This window comes from Ricinus communis, chromosome 3, assembly GCF_019578655.1.
Source record: "Ricinus communis isolate WT05 ecotype wild-type chromosome 3, ASM1957865v1, whole genome shotgun sequence".
Classification (NCBI taxonomy): Eukaryota; Viridiplantae; Streptophyta; class Magnoliopsida; order Malpighiales; family Euphorbiaceae; genus Ricinus; species Ricinus communis.
The window spans coordinates 23,241,472-23,252,520 of record NC_063258.1 but is presented as its reverse complement, the minus strand read 5'-3'; the positions used below and the strand labels follow the sequence as shown (position 1 = coordinate 23,252,520).

The following is an 11,049-nucleotide window of genomic DNA, read 5'->3' as shown; positions in this document are numbered from 1 at the left end:
CTTCCCACAGCTAGAGTAGATATTTGGCTTAATCAACAGCAGCATATGGTTCGACAGACATAACAGAATGTAGCAGAATGCTAATGCTCGCAGGACTGATAGACAGTTTTAGTTTGGTGATTTGGTCTATCTCAAATTACAACCTTACAGGCTTCGAGGAACAACCTGAAGTTACCAGCCAAGTCTACCTGGTCCATTTCCAATGATTGAGAAGATTGGTGAAGTGGCTTGCAGCTTTCTGCTAATTCTGCTATACATCCTGCGATTCATGCTTCTTTGCTTAAGAAGACACTTGAGGTTAATGTCACGGCTCGGCCCACTTTGCCTACTCTTGGACCTGGTGGTCAATTCAAAATTGCACCTGAGCTCATATTTGCAGCACCATTGGATTTTTAAGACAGGACCAGAACTTTAACAAGTTCTGGTTGAATGGATCAATCTGTATCCAACTGATGCAACTTGGAAAGATGTACATTGTTTACAATCTCAGTTTTCAGACTTGGTCTTTGAGGACAAGGATATTCTTAGTGGGTAAGGTAATGTTGTGATCAAGAAGAGTGATAGTCAGCAATCTGAAATCAGCAATAGTAAGCCAATGTGAAGACAGTCAGTTTTCAACTAGAATTACTGAGATGGCAAGCTTATGTGTCTTAAATTTGTTGTATTAAGTCATATATTAGATTTAAACAGTGGTTGCTAGTTGAGTTTTGCTCTGCTGTAATAAGTTGTGAGTTTATTCTTTTTACAAGTTCTTTAACTTGAGAAATAATTAGTTGAATAAGGTAGGAAATGGAAACATGAGTGCATGCGACCACATTGAATATTTTCAGTTGCCAATCTCAGTGAACTTGAATTACTAGAGTTGTATAATATTATATTAGAACTCATTCCCTTTCTTCCCTTCCTCCAACTTTCAGGAATTGTCACAATCTTTCTGTTCGTATATTGAAAATGGCTCATCAGAGAAGAATGCCAGCATTGTCATTTGACATTAGCTATTTTCCTATCCCAGATTCATTTTTTACAGCCTTTAGAATATGAAGCATAATAAGAACAGGTTTTTCACCCTTCTAACTGCCAATATATGCAGTCTAGTTATAGTAATTTAAAGACATTTATGATCATTCTTTCCCTGTTTCTTTCTTTTGGCATATTTGCCACCATCTCTAGGTACCATATATTGATATGATCCAGAGCATAAAGATTGGCAGAGAGGTACCTCATTTCTTTGGCAAAAATGGCTACTTTTTGCACATTAGTTTCATTAGGCCTCTTAATTTTTACTACCTTAGTGACTGGAAATATTGTTGAAGCCTATAATGCCCAACCAAAACAGTTGGTTACAAAATTGATTCACTGGGGTTCTATTCTCTCTCCATATTTCAATCCTAATGCATCGGTTGCAGAACGCGCCGAGCGCATAGTTAAAACCTCGGCCACCCGCATTGCCTACTTGTATGCACAGATTAAAGGAGATATTCACATGAATGATTTTGAGCTCAATCTTCTTCCCAGTACCTATGAACCCTTGTTCTTGGTGAATTTCTCCATGGGACAACCTGCTACTCCACAACTTGCAATAATGGACACAGGCAGCAATATCTTATGGGTACGATGTGCCCCATGTAAACGATGTACCCAGCAGAATGGTCCATTATTAGACCCCTCCAAGTCCTCCACATATGCTAGTTTGCCATGCACGAACACCATGTGCCACTACGCCCCTAGTGCCTACTGTAACAGGTTAAATCAGTGTGGATACAACCTAAGTTATGCAACGGGTCTATCATCAGCAGGAGTGCTTGCCACTGAACAATTCATCTTCCACAGTTCAGATGAAGGCGTCAATGCTGTTCCTAGTGTAGTCTTTGGGTGCAGCCATGAGAATGGAGACTACAAAGACAGGCGTTTCACAGGCGTTTTTGGACTGGGAAAAGGAATCACGTCCTTTGTAACTCGAATGGGTTCTAAATTTTCTTACTGTCTTGGTAATATAGCTGACCCTCACTATGGCTATAACCAGTTGGTCTTTGGTGAAAAAGCGAATTTTGAAGGCTACTCAACACCTTTAAAAGTAGTAAATGGCCACTACTACGTCACACTGGAAGGCATTAGTGTAGGAGAGAAAAGACTCGACATTGATTCTACTGCATTTAGCATGAAGGGAAATGAAAAATCCGCATTAATCGACTCTGGAACTGCGCTAACTTGGCTGGCCGAAAGTGCATTTAGAGCACTAGATAATGAAGTTCGTCAGCTCTTGGATGGAGTTCTAATGCCATTTTGGAGGGGGTCATTTGCTTGTTACAAGGGAACAGTGAGCCAAGACCTTATTGGGTTTCCAGTAGTAACATTTCACTTTTCTGGGGGTGCAGATTTGGATTTGGACACTGAGAGCATGTTTTATCAAGCCACACCAGATATACTTTGCATAGCCGTGAGGCAAGCCAGTGCTTATGGTAATGATTTCAAAAGTTTCTCTGTGATTGGGCTAATGGCTCAGCAGTACTACAATATGGCTTATGATCTCAACAGTAATAAGTTATTCTTCCAGAGGATTGATTGTCAACTTCTTGTTGACTGAATTATGTGATCACAAGGATCATAAATCAACAGCCTATGAAAGAACAATGATTTGCAAATCTTGAGATGACGCACCTTTTAATCTTAAAGATACATTCAACATATTGCCTCAAAAATTGCGCCAGCTCTAGCTTTAACTCCTGGTGTATGATAACAACACATATAATCAATAATACAAAAGTAAAGAGAAAAGAGAAGAAAAGAAAAGCAAAGTGAAGGAGAGAAATTATTCATGTACTTCTATGAATGTCCTTACACCAGATTGTCCAACTTCTAACCATAACTGTTGATTATTGGCATGAGCCTGTGTCGTTTAGAATGGAGCTACTCCTACCAGCTGGTTTACTCGTTTCAAGAGGATGACTTATCTATTTCTTGTCTTCACAAACTTTGCACGCGAAGCTCTCTTCTCCATCTTTTCCCTCTTCTTGCGGGTCTTCTCATCCTCTTCAGTTCCCTAATTAACACAAATTATACAACTGATTATATCCAGTATTTGAATGCTTTAAATGCATTTAAGGATTGGTAAAACTAGGGAAGAAAATGTACCTCTGACCCCTGTGATAAAAATCCTCTAATAAAGCCAAATGATTGGTAAGCTCCAAATGCTGGTATCTGAAAAGCAGTGAGGAAGAGTAACTTGGTCACATGTTGGATGTCAACTACCATGCTGTGGTGTCTCAAGTTTGATACATGATTCAAGGAATTTTTAAATACAAAATATGTCTGAATTAAGTATGTGTTAGCAATATTACACCCTACAGATGTCTCTGCATATACTTTTAATGCTTGTAACGTGTAAATCATAAACTTTTTTCCTGTGGTCCTAGTATACTAGAAAGAATCAACCAAGGTAAGTAGCAATCAAGAAATCCGCTGGTGGTAAATATGAAATTTCAGGTAGAAATTATGCAGTTTAATTTTTCCAACTAGGTTCTTTCATGGCATATGTTAATTATATTCTTCACATGTATTAAAGATGGCAAAATCCATTCTAAAACCCCTGAGCTTTTCAGTTTTATTCTATTGAGCCCTTGAATTTTTATTTTGTTCTATTGAGCCCTTATACTTTTACTTTTAGTTGATTAAGGACTTCTTACACATATTTCATGAGACTTTTGTTTATGCAATTGAGTCCTTGTGCTTTTATTTTTGCTTTGATTAAAGACTATTAGGTCCTCAATCAATGCAAAAATAAAAGTACAAGAGCTCAATGAAATAAAGCAAAAATTAGAAGACTCAATAAATAAAACTGAAAAGTTCAAGGGCTTAAAAATGCATTTTGGCTTAAAAGATCCGGTATAGCCAATCCCACGAATGCACAAAGCTCAGCATTAGATATTGTCAATTTGAATACTTCAATAAAGCATGTACCTTCTACCTAGCAACAATATATATGTTTAATATAGTCCTAATATTTGTGCTTAAAAAGACACACATGACACACCTATCTATCATCGCTCTTCCAATATTGAGAAAAAACTTTAATTTCACTCCAAAAAGAGAAGTTGATTGCTTCCATTTCTTCCTTCAGCAGTATGCTACGGCCCATTAATTTGTATATCCCTAATGATTCTTTACTTTTTCCTAAAGTCCATAACAATGTTTATCATTTTCATAGACTATTTAAAGAAGGTCCGAAACATCAGTCAACCGGTTACACTATAAATAAAAAATTAAAGGTGTGACGTAACGGAGTTGTTTGTACTGAGATTGACATCTAATAATACACATCTGATAACCCAAGACAAGATATTCAGCACAATTCCCTCAACAAATCATGTTGTGGCCCCATGATGATTGGGTTGACTTGAATACACATAGCAGCAGATTTTACCTCATTACCTTACAGCAATTCTAAACAACAAAAAAAACCATCAAAATATCCTAATTATCTTGCTAAACTAAGGATGTGTTTTTCTAAACAATAACCCAGGGAAAAAAAATTAGTTATAGAATAGGTCATTGATTTCCAGCATTTCAGGGCCTAATTTCATCTATATTTTCTTCAGGAACTGAAGCCATCCAAAGCCTTGCAAAAAATATGGGTTGATAATTTCACTAATTGAGGACTAACAACCTAACAGGTTATCTCTACTCAAAAACTGAAAGCCATGTACAAAGCCATTTCCCTCTTTGAAAATTGCTTAGCACAGCTTCAAGATAATGTATTTTGTCATTGCACACAATCATTTCTCACGACATAAAAGAGATTAACACATATCATATACTTGTGATTTTGACTAAACTATATATTGTCACACTAAACTTCACATGCATAAGCATATGGCAAAGACTAAATTTAAGCCTTTCCATACTCTTACTCCACCAGTCCATAGCCCATAGAGTTGGTACTAGCATCTAGAAGACAAATAGAATATGTATAAGAGTATTTAAGAAGTGCCAAAGATGATTTTCAGACTTGATTAGATATACTAGAAGCACATAGAAAACGGTTGGTTATCCAATATGAACACAAAAGATGCAGATCCTGTATAGAAGTATACATGCTTTATTTATATCTGTGACTGTCTCTGTGTGTGTGCAAAAAAGAAAAAATCCATTTCCAACTTTACGTCCAAGCATTAATTGCAAAATTATGAAGGTGCCCTTCATTCCTAAGCATATTACATGTATGTTCCTTCACATCTAGAAGCAATTTGATAGAAAGATGAAGTGGGATCTTACCACCAGGTAAGTGTACCAAAACTTTTCAGAGATAATGGACATCAGCTGCACAAAACTTGTAATGTAAATAATGTCATGCAGATAGCTGCAAGAAATTACCAGACCAACTGTGAGATAGCAATGATACAAATCTTTCATCAAATAAATGGAGTTATAGACTGAAATAAACCAGACCTAGAAAATCCACATGTTACCATCAATGTAGCAGCAAAGTTCAAAACCCCAAAATTACGTGAAAAAGAATCTAATATGTTGGATCATCTTATTGTAATGGAAGCTCCTACCGTAAGCACAGGCTATGTATTGTCTAATTGCTAGTTGCCTCTTTGGGATAAAGTTTACAAGGAAGATTTTCCCATTTTGGACTATGATTGGTAAGATTCTCAAACTATTTGGTGTTCATGACCACTAATTCAAATTAAGATCTTGAGATGTTATTATCTAACAATATGTAATCACCCACCCCTTGGAAGTGTAAACGAACTTAAAATTAATCTTAACCCTTCATTTCAAATCGAATGGTTAAGATCTTATGAACGTGACCTATCATAATCCTGTTCAACCAAACACGAGAGAATCCAAATCAATAAATCATATAGATGATATAAGAGAATAGGAGAAACACTTCCCACTCTTTTTACTTCACTCACAATTTATTGTTCTCCCATATACTCAACGACTAAACTACCTTCATATTACGATGTAATTTGTAGGAAAGGAGAAAAAGAAAAGAAAAGAAGGGAACATAAGGAAAACATACCCACATATACCACCAGTGCTCATATCAAAACCACCATCAATAAGCTCACCATCATCAGCATAAGCAGGTCTTGCCATAGCATCAAGTTGTTGATAAGGAATAAAATAAGCAACAGAGGTCAAAACTAGGCCCATCCAATGTTTCCAAGTAAAAGTGGAGTGAAAAATCAGTATCCTCACCAAGAAATATATAACCTAAATGAACACAGATATATCAACACCATAATCACTAACTTAAACAACAACAAAAGCAATAAACTTCTTGATAAATTGAGAACAACACATTTCACATACACCAATTCTAACACAAAACAAATTCAAATCCCAACAATTTAAAACCTATTGAATTGGGCAAGTTGATTACATTGCAGGCGATGATGAGGTGGCGGAGCTTTGCCATGTGGCGTGCGTTCTCTTCTTTGCGTTTCTTAGCTCCTTGATTTGCCATTTCTTTGTTTCTATCTTACTCTTGAAAACAATTTTTGATCTGGGTCAAAGCTGAGCTTAGCTATCTGTATATCAAGCTCTTGCCTGCTCTTTTACACCGTGTCTGGCAGATGGAAAATAAAAATAATTATTAAGTAGCGAAGATAAAATAAAGGAATAATGTTCGATTTGGTCCCTGAACTTACTAATAAATATCAAATCCGCGCTTTTAAACTTTTTGGGCCGTTTTAACACATAATTTGTTACTTTCGACGTTAAATAATTCAAACTAAGCCTGTGTTTGCATAAAGTGCATGAAACTATTGGAAAAAACTAATTCAAAATAGTTAGGTTTAATTGTAGAGTGAAGGTCAATTAAGAGTAAATACGATGTGAAATTAAACTATAGGCAAACTTAATTTCTCAAATCTTGAAAATATTTATTGCACCATCTCCATCTATTTTCGGTACTAAAAAGAAAGGGTTATTTAAAAAAAAATCAAAAGTACCCATCTTTTTATTTTTATTATTTTTATTTTTTCCTTTACTGTATTAAAATATTAAAAATACAGTTTTTTAGTTTTTTCTTAAAATTACATTTTTATTTTTTCATTTTAGATAAAACACTGATACAACAACTGCAAAACAATTAAAAAACAACCATATCTTAAATTTGAAAAAAAAATTAAATTTTTTTAAAATAATATTCAGAAAAAAATGATGTTTTTTATTAATTCTAGAATATTTTGAAAAGTTTTCTTATTTTTATTCTTTAAATACTAGTTTGCATTTTTTTAGATTATTCAAGGTCCACCAGCTTCCTTACTAGGGTCCAGGATTGGCTTTGAAATAAATTATGAAAGTCTTTTAAATGCCAAAGTCATTAATTTTCAAAACATCATTATAAAAAAGAAAGAAAAAATTAATAAACTATACCGTTTTTCTAAATAACACCATATTAATTTTTATTTAGAAATTGATTTCGTAAACGAGCACATTCTACAAAATTTTTCAATTAGTAACTTGGTTCGTCTGTTGGTAGTGACATGGGCTAATCTTTGCATCTTCAAACAGTCAGGCCCAACTTGGCCCAATTTTCCTTTCTTTCTTTTCTTTTCCCTTTTTTTTCTTTTTTTTCAAAAAGACCAAGAACCTCGTTAATGGGAAATTGGGAATGCTATCTAACTATACATTAAAAATCGAAATTTCATATATTTTATCGGTGGTAAGTAAGATAGTTACTTTTTTTTTACTCATAATCTATTTTTTATTATTATTATTAGTTTAGTAGGTAATTATAAAATTTAAATTAGTATAAATATCAATATATATAATTAATTTTTTATATTTTATATTTTATGTTTTAAAATTACAGCTTATATAAAAAGTATAATAAGAGTACTTTAGAGAAATAATAAAACTTAATATCTTTGTCATTCAATACTAATCTTTTTTTAAGAAATTAATTTTTTTTAATTATCTGTCACTTTTAATATGTCCAGTGCAATATTAATATTTTTTTTCTTTTATTCTTGTATTGGAATATGTGTAATAAATTTTACAATATATATATATATATAAAAGTATTTAACTATTTCCTTCCTATAAAAGCCTATAAAAAAAATTTAATCTAAGTTAACTATTAAAAAACGGTAGGTAATATGAAATAGAAAGAGTAATACTAATTAAGAAAACTTATACTTTAATTCGTATTTATTTTTAAATGGAGAAAATATTTTATTATATTAATCAACTATCTCATATGCATTAATATTTAATCGTGTTACTATATCATTATTTAAATCATAATTAAATATTATTTTAAAAATTTATCATTTGCATTTGTTGAAGGATATTAATCTGTTGATAGTGTTCATTATCATTCAATCGAAATATTCAAAAGAGGTCTAACCTCGCAAATTTGATACAAGACTCATTAATGAAATGGACTAGGATCTTATTAACCTTTGTTGGAGAAACATGTAATATAGATCTAAATGACAAGAAAAGGATCCAAATCAATAAGTTTCTCTAACTAGATAAAATTACATATCACCAAGATCGACCATTCTTATTAACTCATCATTGTTATATATGAATAAATCTATTCATATTTGATAACTCGGCCGGCTGAGACAAGCTATTAACAAGGGTCTTTAAAGACTAACTTTAATCTACAGAGTACCTGCAAGGAAAGGTTAGAAAGTGCCAGACGGAGTTGTCCGGCCACTCACTCTGATAATAAAGTTAATAATTTGTGTAAGGGTGGCTAAAGTGTATAAATATGTAAGATTGTATGTACCTAGCGATGTGATATCCCCATTCCTTTTATAGATGTTTGAAGATCTTCTAGTCTATTTAAGAGAGAACTTTATATTTATAGGTCGTTCTAATCATATTAGGATTTATACTCTTGCTTCTCTTTAGAATTCTAGGTCAGATCAGACTCTATGACTAGAGTCCTCTCAAGACATGTTCTCTTAGAGTCCCAATCATAATAGATATCAAGCTTTGGTCAACCTCTCCTTTCTAGGGTAGGACAAGCTGGATTATGATATCCGGTTATCATTAATCATCCCTCTTTGTCTGAGAGTATTTATGCTCAGTATTTCTTATTCTCCAGAGCTCGATAATTCCTACATAGTGGCGAGTTTTGGCACTTTTAAAGCATTAAACTGGCGTGTTTGTTAAATCAGGAGGTAAGCTCGGCTATAGCGTTTGAACTTCAAACATTTGTGACATCTGACATTATTCTCGGGACGCGTCGTTTATCGCACTTTTAATGATAACCATTTATTTTTTTGCTTTTAAACCAAGGACGGTTATGTTCCTGGTTTATGGAATATTCCTTCCTAATCCTAAGGAGTATCTTTGTCACTAAAAATCACTATAAGTTTGGCATTTTTCTTTATGAAACACTTTTTGCCACTTTTGAGTTCCTTTCTATTTCTTATCCGTTTTCTCCTTCATCGTGCCTTTGAACAAGTTTTCTCCCTCACAAGTCTCAATTGTCACCCGTAAGTTTCTTTAACCTCTTTTGGTTTTTCTTCTTTTTTTCTTTAGATTTAGGCTTTTGTGCATTTTCATCGTCATGGATCCATCCCTCCTTTCTTCTCTTTACCCAGAATCTAAGACGAGTTTGTATCGACTCGCTCTGAGGATGTGCCTGACCACTGACCTACCTCTCAAGAAGAGGTAAAAGGCCCTGAATCTTCTTCAGAGGATGGTGAAAATGATCACCATTTGTATCCTTCGAAAATAGATTTGACCCAACTTGAGTATATCCAAAGTCGGTACAAAATTCTTACCTTTTTTACTTAAAAAAAGGTCCTAAAAGACTCTTTAGGAAATAGCGTTCCTGATGCCGGTCATATAGTTGTATATGAATAGCACTTTAAGACCGGTTTGAGGTTTTCTTTAGATCCTTTTATTAAGTCGGTCATTCTCGATATGAATGTATCTATAGCCCAGCTGTACCCGAACTCTGTCTGTCTCTTTATTACCTTTAAACAACTCTGTAAAAATTCTAATATAGTACCGACTCCTTATTTCTTCTTCAGTTTTTATCTGGTTGCTCGGGCTTCGGAGTATTCTTCTTTAGTTTTTAAAATAATTATTAGCTAATTTAAAAAATTAATCATTATTTAATTAAAAAATTAATTTATTATTAATATACTATTGTTTAAAATTAATTAGAAATATAACTTATTAATCAATAAATTAATAGAAAAAATTTATAAAATTATACACAAACTCGAATTTTATATATAAAAAATAAATATCTCTATTTATCAAAATAAAATTTTATATATTAAAAAAATATATATTAAAAATAATTTAAATTTCAGAAATTGATATATGTACGGATAATTTCTTTTTTTTTTTTTTTTAGAACTTGGTGAGATTGGATTTTAACATTATTCTAAATCCAGCGTGTTATTTGCTTTTGAGGAAGTGAAACGGGGTTACTTGCTACGCAATAGAATAAGCATTTATTGTTATTATATTAAGTAATTCTGTAATTGCTTGTATTTGGAATTGTTCAAAAAAATTGTTTGTATTTGGCAGTTTGTTGGATGATTAAAAAGAATTCTTGTTTTGGCTCATATTAGACATTTTAGCATCATCAGCACCCACTCACTCACAATAATGGCATCTACTCAGTTCAATTTAAATTTATTGAAATGTCCAACTTTATTAAAATAATAGAATTACATAGTGGAAATATAAAGATTTACGGTTTGTAAATTTGAGTTGGCTGCTGTGGCTTTATTATTAATAGGTAAATCTTATTTTTTTTTTAAATTTTATTCTATTGAGCTATTAAAGTTTTTTTTTTATATTTTATTAACTTTTTTTGTATTTTTATTTTTAGTTTTATTAAAAACTTTTTATACATATTTTATGAAATTGTTATTTATTTTATTGAACTCTTATATTTTTATTTTTACTTTAATTAAGGACCACTAGATTCTCAATAAAAATAAAAATAAAAGTATAATGATTCAATGCATATTATCTTTTTAATATTAAAATTGAAAAGAAATTTCATGTACTCCGTCTACTATGTCATTTATAGACAAATTGAATTAA

General features: G+C 32.5%; 2 protein-coding genes across 3 annotated transcripts; one reads left to right on the top strand and one right to left on the bottom strand.

The window, feature by feature from the left end:
• Positions 1 to 1,069: 1,069 nt before the first annotated feature.
• Positions 1,070 to 2,584, top strand: LOC8280402 (aspartic proteinase CDR1). Its single transcript, XM_002533383.4, has one exon. The coding sequence runs from the start codon at positions 1,238 to 1,240 to the stop codon at positions 2,582 to 2,584; it is 1,347 nt and encodes a 448-aa protein (XP_002533429.2). The 5' UTR covers positions 1,070 to 1,237.
• A 36-nt stretch (positions 2,585 to 2,620) lies between these two features.
• On the bottom strand, positions 2,621 to 6,608 carry LOC8280396 (transmembrane protein 208 homolog). Of its 2 annotated transcripts, XR_007215188.1 has the most exons (6): positions 6,395 to 6,608; positions 6,032 to 6,225; positions 5,272 to 5,356; positions 3,133 to 3,198; positions 2,840 to 3,040; positions 2,621 to 2,723 (listed from the first exon to the last, which is right to left on the bottom strand). XR_007215188.1 is itself a non-coding variant. In XM_002533384.3 (5 exons), the coding sequence occupies exons 1-5, from the start codon at positions 6,476 to 6,478 to the stop codon at positions 2,948 to 2,950; spliced, it is 522 nt and encodes a 173-aa protein (XP_002533430.1). In that variant the 5' UTR covers positions 6,479 to 6,608; the 3' UTR covers positions 2,688 to 2,947. The 2 variants fall into 2 exon arrangements, 1 of the variants encoding a protein (XP_002533430.1); XM_002533384.3 differs by having other exon boundaries at positions 2,688 to 3,040.
• Between the last annotated feature and the right edge of the window lie 4,441 nt (positions 6,609 to 11,049).